Raw genomic sequence first — 11,151 nt, forward strand, 5'->3', positions numbered from 1 at the left:
CCCTCTCATGAAACATCCTGGTGATCACTGTAACAGACTCAGTACCCTGCTTCAGGGTTAGGAACTCCTGGGCCAAACGTTCCCTTTCCACCGGGGGTTTCACTCTCTCATATGGTGGCTGAGAAATGAGCCTTAGTATCCCTTATATAGTGCACAAGCCAAATATTAGGGTTTGCATCTGGACCCTCCACGCCCAGCATACCTAGGCGATTCCGCGTCCAAATTACACGCATGAGTACGTGCAACGTACTCCCCAGTACGCCCTGCGTAGTCATTTGCCACAAAATTCACTCAAGGGCCAAACTTGACAACTTTGACAAAGGAGAAGGGCTAAATAACCGTTACCTGTATTTCGGGATGTTACATCATCCACCTCTCACCCTTACTTCATGGTCTATATCACCTCTCAACTCATCATCCAACTCATATTTCATCTACCCATGTTTTACCTAACATATTATGTAGATATAAATACATATACAGTTTAAATCATATAAAACTTGTATAAAATCGTTCATTCAACATAGATAGCAAGTATACATATAATATGCACACATAACACGTAGTTTATATAAAATAATTCATATCTAATTGTAAGATGAAAGGGACCATGCACTCACTTGAAAAGGTGGTGATTCCGAACTCAGATAGCGCTTCGCTTCTTAAAAATAATTTCTTTTGACGAAACCTAGTATTATTACCACTAGAGTTTAGTCTATTATTCGCCAGGACTATTAATAGTCTAGCTATTATTACTAGTAAATAAGCGTTAAACAATACTTATATAACCCATAATAATAGCCCAAGTACTTATTATAAGTTCCTAATAACGTTACTATAATTAAATAAAAGCTATATTAAAAATAGCGTAGGCGTAACTCACTTACAACGGGTTTTATAGAAAACTAGGCTTTTCTTGGAGCATCATCCCTAAGCCGAAAAACTCTTCTTCTCGAAGCCGTCGAGCACTCCGGGGCTTCCGCCTCGTGCTAGGGAGGTTCCTTAGGCTTTTCGGTGGGTTTCAGGGCTAGAGAGAGGTTCTAGAGAGAGAGAGAGAGAGTAAAGAGAAGAAAGAATGGGAAATGTGTGAAAAAATGAGGGTGGGAGAGGTTCTATTTAAAGGTTGAAATAGGGCTGAACTTGGTGCCACATGTCACCATCTGGTGGCAAGACTTGGGGAGAAAGCAATGACCAAGATTGTGCCACGTCACCCATACGAGCTCCGTTTTTTACGTTCTTTATATCCACGCTTAGGTAAAAATAAGATCTACAACTTTCATTTTGACTCCGTCGGCTAATTCTAGACCGATCTTAAATTTAACAATACGAGAAAATTATACTGTTAAATGTCCGCGTAAAATTCATAACTTCTACATACGGACTCTGTTTTGGTCTGTCTTTTTACCGTTGATTCCCTATTAATGAGATCTTCAATTCTCATTTAGGTCACGTAGGCCAAAAACCGCTCGATCTAAAATTCTAGTTTCGGACTGTGCACTGCTAAGCCAAATCTTAGAAAATTCATAACTTCCTCATACGAAGTCAGATTTGGGCGTTCTTTTTTTGTATGTTCTTGGTTTAACGTATACTAAAACGTTTTTCTATATTTCTATGGCTAAAAAGTACTCCATCGTAAATTCACTATTTATGTCTCCCGGTGTCGTGCTGGTTTCGCCGTAAAACTTCGACGGACCATAACTTCTTCGTTATAACTCGGATTTTGGCGTTCTTTATATGTACGGAACCCTTGAGACGTATTCTACAACTTGGTTAAGATTACTTATTATAAATAATATTTTGTCGACAAGTCATTTTCGAACCCTATTATGTCTAAATTGACTAGCCCGGATTTACGGGCGTTACAATTATCTCCCCCTTAGGATGATTATGTACCGGAATCATCAACGAAACAGGGCTCACATGATGACTCCATATATTATCTCTTCAAACTAAGTAATAACAATAAATTTGATGTTTCTTCGAATGAGTATCTAACTCTAAGACTTCCTGATTGTAGGCGGTGCTCGATCTTGCACTTGCTCCCTATCTCATGTTAGACTCCAAATTATGACCTTCAAGTCACAAACTCGGTCCTTACTGGAGACTTCTTCTTCTTCTTAAAAAATTTAAGATAAGTTATTTTATTACTACAATGGACTGATGTGTCATATTCTAACGACTTATCCTCGTATGTTCCCACGCCTAGACTCAGGTCTCTTAGAGTCTTTCAGAACAGACTATACATTTCTTCATGTTCTAATCACATCTTAAAAGGTAGCATTTCTAGCTACAAGCAACTATCGCGATACCTCTATCAATCACTTCGATTATCTTTTATTTCAATCTTCCGGCTTAAGTCAGATGCTACATCAAACTTGATTCTCTGATCCACGTAACATACTTATCATAGTCGGACTCAATTCGATATAACCACGAGGGTCGGGATAACAATCATCCTCTTAGTCATTAAAGAAACGATGGTAACGACATATTTGAGTAAAACGATATCAATTACTAGCTTCTTGGTAACCTTGTGACTTTCCCTGATCCAAGCGTGAGTCCTGTGCTTCTGGTAGTATAGGCCTCTACTACCTTTCACACATACTCACACTCGTCCCAAGTATTGTCTCGTAGTTTATCCAAGTCACCGTGCAAGAAAATCACACAATCATTCAACACATCAGATTACAAAAAGAAGGTTTTATATTATTTTCTTGAAACGATTACATAGGTGTTCTAGTTCACCTTAGACTATGCCTCTAATAGGCTACCCCTATGATACTATGGATACTTCATGACTCGTTCTTCAGATATCAATTCTTACTTTTGATTCATTACATTGTTAGCTACTTCGTCAAGGATGATTTTTTTGGTCATGGAGGTGCATTCGCTCTTGCTGCTTCATTTTTCTTCGGACAGTCCCTAAGTAAATGCCCTTCTTTGTTACATCCTTAGCACACCCTCTTGTTGGATGTGCACTTGCCGGCATAATGCCCTGTCTTTCCACATTTGTAGCAAGTGACCTCTTCGTGGCATCTCTCATAGTGCTTCAACGGTACATTTGGCGTTGTAGCTCTCATTGGCCAATCTTGCTTGAAGTGTCCATATCCACTACACTTAAGGCAAACTACCTCCTTGGTTGAGAATTTGTGGGCATAGTGACCAGTCTTCCCGCATTTGGAGCAGGTCACTTCCTTAGGGCATATCTCGTTGTGTTTCCTTCCATATTTGCTACACCATTTTGTTTCACCTCCTCCTCCATATTTTGAGAAAATGTTGTTCTTGTTAGATCTTGAAGACCCCTCAAATTTCCTCTTCTTGCCAACTTTAACCTTGTTAGCGATCCTATCTTCGATCATTTCTTCGACTGACTTAGTAACCCAGATGGTTGCCTCAATAGTAGGTGCCTGGCATACTGGCACAGTAAGCTCGTCCTTACTTTGTTGAAGTAAACGCCTTGTTTCTTCCATCTTTTGATCCGTCATTATCCACACCATTGCCTGTACCCCTGCCATCATGATTGGCCAGGTGCAACTGCTACTTCTGGTTCATGCTCAATCACTTGTGGTTTGGGCTGCGGGTTTCCACTTCCAATTCCGCTTCGAGTGCTCGCCATGTCGATCTACACACCAAGTCAGACGTTCGGTGTGTAGTGACAAAAATTAAGATAGGAAAGATTTTACTTACGATCGTCGTGTTAATCTCCATATTACTATGAAAAGTTACATGCCAGTTCTAATATCGTAATTAAACGTTTAGAAATCTGAACACATAAAGTTTCTAGATCCGGTCGGCAACAGACCATAGATCGGATCATACATTTAGCATGATAAAGCATCATAAATCATTTAGCACATAAAAGCATGTTAGACATTTTCCCTAAATAAGCTAGTGCTTGTATCTATTCAGGTGTATTACCTAAGACACATTCCTCACAATCATTGCTTAGCATTCTAAGTTTAAGTCTAGAAATAAATCCATATTCCTAGTTCGCTTAAACTAATGCTCTGATACCAACAGTGACATCCCCATTTTCATGGCCAGAAAAGACCGATTTTGTTTATGCTTTATAAAAATCAGAGTACCTCTTTTTAATAAAAATGTGCGGAATTTGTTCCTAGTGAAACATGATAAATACGTTGTCAGCGAATTTCCGAAGAAAAGTATTTTTATTCATTTTAAAATATTTGGGATGTCATCGTCAATACAGAAACATAAGCATAAACATAACTTACATTCATTATCACTAGTGATTTATATCTCCTTAATCTCTCAGTGTAAGGTGACTTCATATCAACACCTATGATATAAATAAACTGACTGGGTCAGGTTAGGAAACCTGGTGAGTACATTGGGTTTTCAACCCACAATAATATAATTATTATGTTTAATCATCAAATAGTTAACCCAATTACCTATCCCCATTATCTTCTTTACTCTTAAGGATCTACCGTAAGAATCAACTATTTGTCATTCATTTATTCTTAAGGATTATCCTAAGGAATAGGTACGAAGTCCATCTTTGTCAATGACACAACTGTCAAGCACAACTGCTAGTTCTATCACTTAGGCACAACTGCCAGAATTGTGACATTCTATGTGAGGCACAGCTGCCAGTATTGTCCTTCGAGCACAACTGGTAGGGTTATCTCGTTTATTTACAGTATCGTTTTCGAGAGTCCACTCGCAATACATGTCAATGGGTTTTTAGAGTACACCGGTGAACACATCGTTCACAACACCTACAGGTTGCGAGCCTGCTAGTGTTCCACTGGACTGTCTAGAATAGTCCATGGTTGTCATCCATACTCTGCTAGATGGCGGGGCCAACATTTGGGAACAAGGCTTCTCACATCGTCCACCTCCCACCCTTACCGCATGGTCTGTATCACCTCTCAACTCATCATCCAACTCATATTTCATCTACCCATGTTTTACCCAACATATTATGTAGATATAAATACACATACAGTTTAAATCATATAAAACTTGTATAAAATCGTTCAAAATAATATTTTGCCGAACAGGCATTTTCGAACCCTAGTATCTCTAAATTGACTAGCCCGGATCTACGGGCGTTACACCTACCAGTCCTCAACTCGTATCTGGAATGTTACTAAGCCCTTAGTATGAGTCTGCCATGCCCTACCCGGTCCTCAACTCATATACGGAATGCTCCAATACCCTCAAGCCCTCAGTACGTGTCTAGCATACCACCCAGTCCTCAAATCGTATCTGGAATGCATATGAGCCCTTAGTGTGAGTCTGGCATACCACTGGGTCCTCAACTTATATATGGAATGCTCTAGGGTTTTTTGGCTTCAACACAAAGCAGTACAACCTCAACACAACTGTAACAGCCCGGATTCTCAGGTATTATTCATTTATTTATTTTTGGTAATTTGTGAGGAGACTCGGCAAGTTGGAGCCTAGACTCGTCAAGTATGATCGCGGATTTGGACGCGGGTTCGCGTCCGGACTCGGCGACTCCATGCTGTTTAATGAAACCCTAATTTCCCGGCCCTGAGCCCTATTTAAAGGACCTTATAACCCTTCATTGCGGCTACCTTCGACCTTGAGAGCACCAGAGCATCTGAGAGTCCTTGTGAGTGAGAAAAGAGGCCATTATTCACCATCCTTGTGTGTGTTAGCAAGAAGGGAAGAGGAAGGCCAAGCTAGGAGAGTTGGGGAGCTTGGATCTACTTCCATTTCGGCAGAGGAAGGTATTTGAGATAATATTCAGAGCGTATTCTCGTGTTTTTATTGATATGGTCAAATCTAGGGTTTCTTCATGCCTTGTTTACCTTGTAATTGGAGGGTGAGAGGTCCCATGGGGAATTGGTACCTAGATCTGGACCTTAGTAGGTCCAGAGAGTCCCAAATGCTCTGCTTTATGCCTTTCCTTTTGAGTTGTGGACTTAGGTTACCATTTTAGATGTCATTTCACCAAAAGAAGCCTTGTAGGCGTCGCATGGTAGCCAAGATTGTAACTTTACGTGATAAATGTGCTTGGAAGGATTGGATCTATGAGTTACTAGAACGGATCTGACCTCAGGAGTGAGTTTGAGTTCATGCATGGCTTAGACTCGCCGAGTCCGAAGAACAGACTCGGTGAGTAGCATGAAGATTGTCCGTACTACTGAAAGCACCGTACTACTGAAAGCACCGGACAGTAGTATTGGGATCCGAAGAGGAGGACTTGGGGTGTATTCTGATACGGTGCGGACAGTAGTATTGGGCCCGTACTACTGAAAGCACCGGAGCGGTGTACAGCCCAAGTAGGAATCTTTGGAATACTAAGGATCAAGGAGGGATGATTTGTCGAGTGTGAGTATGCTCGAATGGATTGTAATTTATTGTATGTTGTATTTTAGAGGTAGATCATGGTGAGGACGCGTCTGATGCCTGAGAGCAGTGAGACCAGTGATGAGGAGATCCGTTGGATCATCCATGAGGAGGTGGCTGCGGCCATCAGGGCGGAGATACCAAAGATGTTCGGGTCTATTAAGACCACGTTGATTGAGACCTTCGACGAGCGTTATGCCGCTCTTTCTGAGGCTGCTGTTGCAGTGGCTACCGCAGCTATTGCTGCCGCGAGGCCGCAGGGTGGTGATGCGTTACTGTTCCGAGAGTTCAGCAACACAAAACCACTAGAGTTTGATGGGACCCAGGACCCTGTGGCGGCTATGAGATGGATTTCTGAAATAAAGGGGTGTTTCTTCACTTGCTCAACTCCGGAGCATTTGAAGGTTTGGTTCGCGCTTAACCAGCTTCGCTTGGGAGCGAAGGACTGGTGGAAGTTTGTGACGACGCACTTTACGCCTGCTGAGCTTGCGACAGTGACCTGGGAGGTTCACTGCCATGTTCCGAGATGAGTACGTTCCCCAGGTGGAGAGGGAGCGTTTGGCCCAGGAGTTTCTGACCCTCAAGCAGGGTACTGAGTCTGTTACGGTGATTACCAGGATGTTCCATGAGAGGGCGATGTTTTGCCCTGAGCACGTGTCCACTGAGCAGGCACGTATGAGCCGATATTTGAGTATCTTGAGGCGAGACATTCGGGAGTTCGCGGCGAACTCCTCGTACCGGACATTTTCCGAGCTTCAGGCAAATGCCCAGAAGAGGGAGATTGAGCTAGAGACTCAGGCCAGAGAGGAGGCGGAGTCTCAGGGGAGGGATCGGCGGCCGGTGCAGTCTCAGACGGCAGCCAAGCGGGCCAAGCCCGCTGATCCCAAACCAGGGAGCCAGAAGGGCTGCACTTGTGGGAAGTGTGGCAAGGGTCATGATGGAGTCTGTAGAGCGGGATCTTGCTACAAGTGTGGCAAGGAGGGGCACATGGCCAAGGACTGCCCCAAGGGGTTTGCGGTGTGTTTTCACTGTAACCAGACCAGACACCGGAAGGCAGAGTGTCCGCAATTGAGAGGATCATCTCAGGGAGCACATCAGGGATCTGCCCCTGCCGCCATCAGAGCTACCGAGAGTCGGCCAGTGAAGGCCGAGGCGCTGAGAGCACGAGGGAGAGCTTTTCAGTTGACCGCGGAGGAGGTCCGCGCAACACCCGATGTCGTGGCTGGTATGTATTCTTTCGTGTATTTATTTTGATATTGAGATATTATGTTTATATTATGTTATGCGTAGGTACTTTTCTTGTGAATTCTGTACCTGCCTTGGTGTTGTTTGACTCGGGTGCGAGTCGATCTTTTGTATCTTTGGCTTTTAGTCAGCATATCAGTGTTAGTCGTGAGGCGTTGAGTCGGCCTCTGAGAGTTTCCATAGCTGATGAGAGGGTGATATATGCCATGGAGGTTCTCCGAGGGTGCGTAGTCGAGATTTTCGGTGTTGAGTTCCCGATTGATCTGCTTCCTATTGCGATGGGTGATGTTTGTGTCATTGTGGGCATGGACTGGTTGAGAAGATTCGGTGCGGTTATCGACTGCGAGCGACAACTGGTGACCATACGAGACCCTAGTGGGGGAGTTCTTACGGTGTTCGGCGAGGGTACACGTTCTGGATCAGCATTTTGTTCGGCCGCTAGGGCAAGGCAGTGTCTACAGCAGGGCTGTAAGGGTTTTGTGGCTTATGTGATGGATACGCAGGTGGATTCCGAGAGACCGGGGTCTGTTGAGGAGGTTCCGATAGTGCGTGAGTTACCTGATGTATTTCCTGAGGAGTTGCCGGGTGTGCCTCCTGTAAGGCAAGTGGAGTTCAGTATCGATTTGGTTCCGGGGGCCGCGCGTATCGCTAAGGTGCCTTATAGCCTTGCACCTCCAGAGATGCAAGAGTTATCCTCGTAGCTTCAGGAGCTGCTGGGGAAGGGGTTTATTCGGCCGAGCAGCTCGCCGTGGGGAGCGCCTATCCTATTCGTCAAGAAGAAGGATGGTTCACACCGGATGTGCATTGATTTCCGGGAGTTGAACAAGCTGACGGTCAAGAACCGTTACCCGTTGCCGAGGATCGACGATTTGTTCGATCAGTTGCAGGGAGCATCTTGGTTCTCCAAGATCGATTTGAGGTCTGGATATCATCAGGTGAGGGTACGGGATGAGGACGTCCAGAAGATAGCGTTCAGGACGCGTTATGGGCATTACGAGTTTGTGGTGATGCCTTTTGGGCTCACCAATGCCCTGGCAGTGTTCATGGATCTCATGAACCGAGTGTGTTGGCCGATGCTGGATCGGTCGGTGATTGTATTTATAGACGACATTTTGGTATATTCGAGATCTAGAGAGCAGCATGAGGAGCATTTGAGAGAGGTTCTCGGAGTTCTGAGATCGGAGAGGCTTTATGCCAAATTCTCCAAGTGTGATTTTTGGTTGCGGGAGGTCCAGTTCTTAGGACATCTCGTTAACCAGAAAGGGATATTGGTCGACTCGGCCAAAGTTGAGGCGGTGATGAGTTGGGAGGTGTCGAGGTCACCCTTCGAGATCAGGAGTTTCCTAGGGTTGGCAGGGTATTATTGGAGATTTATCAAGGATTTCTCTAAAATCGCAGTGCCACTCACCAGGTTGACCCGGAAGGGTGTTGCTTTTTCATGGGGCCCCGAGCAGCAGGCCTCCTTTGAGACACTTCGCCAAAGGTTATGCGAAGCCCCGGTGTTAGCCCTCCCAGAAGGGATGGAGGACTTTGTGGTATACCGTGACGCATCGATTTTGGGGTTGGGGGCGGTGCTGATGCAGAGAGGGCATGTGATAGCATATGCATCGAGGCAGCTGAAGCCTCATGAGATGAGATATCCCACCCATGATCTAGAGTTGGGGGCAGTGGTGTTCGCCGTCAAGATTTGGCATCACTACCTGTATGGGGTTCGGTGTACGATATACACGGACCATAAGAGTTTGAAATATTTGATGGATCAGCCCAACCTAAATATGCGATACAGAAGGTGGTTGGATGTGGTCAAGGATTATGATTGTGAGATCCTGTACCACCCGGGCAAGGCTAATGTTGTAGCCGATATACTGAGCCACAGGGTGGAGAGCACCCCGCTGTAGGATGTATGTTTGAGATTGATTGTGGTAGCTCCAGTGTTGGACGCCATTCGTGGGGCACAGGCCGAGGCTGTGCAACCTGAGATGCAGAAGAAAGAGCGGGTTGTTGGTTTGGTTTTAGAGTTCGTTACCGATGGTCGGGGGATTATGACATTTCAGGGGCGTATCTGGGTTCCGTTTGTGGGAGGAACGCATGCCATTTTGATGGAAGAGGTTCATCGGTCGAAATTTTCGATCCATCCTGGGGCCACTAAGATGTATTTGGACCTGAGAAAGGAGTATTGGTGGCCCTGTATAAAGAGGGATGTTGCATGGTTTGTTGAGAGGTGCTTGACCTGCCGTAGGGTTAAGGCCAAGCACCAGAGGCCTCATGGTAAGTTGCAGCTGTTGGAGGTTCCCAAATGGAAGTGGGAACAAATCACCATGGATTTTATCACCAAATTGCCAAGGATTGCCAGGGGAGTTGATGCAATTTGGGTGATTGTGGACAGGTTGACGAAGAGCGCTCACTTTCTTGCTATCAGCGAGAGTTCTTCAGCAGAGAAATTGGCAGAGGTGTACGTGAGGGAAGTGGTATCTCGGCATGGGGTGCCGATCTCGATTGTTTCAGACCGAGATGTGCGTTTCACTTCCAGATTCTGGAAGAAGTTTCATGAGGAGTTGGGTACTAGGCTATATTTTAGTACCGCATATCATCCCCAGACAGACGGACAGAGTGAGCGGACAATTCAGACGCTCGAGGACATGCTCCGGGCATGTGTGTTGGATTTCGGGGGTAGTTGGGATGCATATTTTCCCTTGGCAGAGTTTTCCTACAACAATAGCCATCATTCGAGCATTGGTATGCCGCCCTTTGAGCTGTTGTATGGGAGGAGGTGTCGGACCCCCATTTGTTGGGGAGAGGTTGGACAGCGCGTGATGGGCAGTACAGAGATCGTGCTTCAGACGACAGAGCAGATCCAGCAGGTCAGGCAGAGGTTGTTGACCGCTCAGAGTCGTCAGAAGAGTTATGCAGACAGACGCCGGTCCGAGCTTGAGTTTCAGGTCGGCGACCTTGTTCTCCTGAAGGTCTCTCCTTAGAAAGGAGTGATTCGATTCAGGAAGAGGGGCAAGTTGGGGCCCCAATATATTGGTCCATTCCGGGTAGTCGCGGGGGTAGGCAGGGTAGCCTATCGTTTGGATTTGCCAGCAGAGTTGGGTCAAATTCACGACACTTTCTACGTGTCGCAATTGCGGAAGTGTATAGCCGATGAGTCGGCAGTGGTTCCATTAGATGATATTCAGGTGGATGCGAGCCTGAATTATGCTGAGAGACCAGTGGCAATCAGAGATCGGAAGGTCAAGGTTCTGCGGAACAAGGAGGTACCCCTGGTTTTGGTTCAGTGGCAGCATCGGAAGGGGTCCGAGATGACTTGGGAACCGGAGCGTGAGATGCGTGAGCAGCATCCAGAGTTATTTGCAGAGCAAGACTTCGAGGGCGAAGTCTAGTTCTAGTGGGGGAGAATTGTAACAGCCCGGATTCCCAGGTATTATTCATTTATTTATTTTTGGTAATTTGTGAGGAGACTCGGCGAGTTGGAGCTTAGACTCGCCGAGTATGATCGCGGATTTGGATGTGGGTTTGCGTCTGGACTCGGCGAGTCCATGCTGTTTAATGAAACCCTAA

At 45.4% G+C, this 11,151-nt stretch overlaps 1 protein-coding gene across 1 annotated transcript; it reads right to left on the bottom strand.

Moving 5' to 3' along the window:
• Window positions 1-2,951: 2,951 nt before the first annotated feature.
• Window positions 2,952-3,515, bottom strand: LOC111887486 (uncharacterized). Its single transcript, XM_023883657.1, has one exon. It carries the CDS (start codon window positions 3,513-3,515, stop codon window positions 2,952-2,954), a length of 564 nt encoding a protein of 187 aa, XP_023739425.1.
• Between the last annotated feature and the right edge of the window lie 7,636 nt (window positions 3,516-11,151).

The sequence above is a fragment of the Lactuca sativa genome, chromosome 6 (assembly GCF_002870075.4).
Source record: "Lactuca sativa cultivar Salinas chromosome 6, Lsat_Salinas_v11, whole genome shotgun sequence".
In the NCBI taxonomy this organism is placed as follows: Eukaryota; Viridiplantae; Streptophyta; class Magnoliopsida; order Asterales; family Asteraceae; genus Lactuca; species Lactuca sativa.

What these genes read in the sequence shown, in the direction of transcription:
- LOC111887486 (XM_023883657.1), bottom strand. Translation starts at nt 3,515, where the DNA reads ATGGCAGGGGTACAGGCAATGGTGTGGATAATGACGGATCAAAAGATG.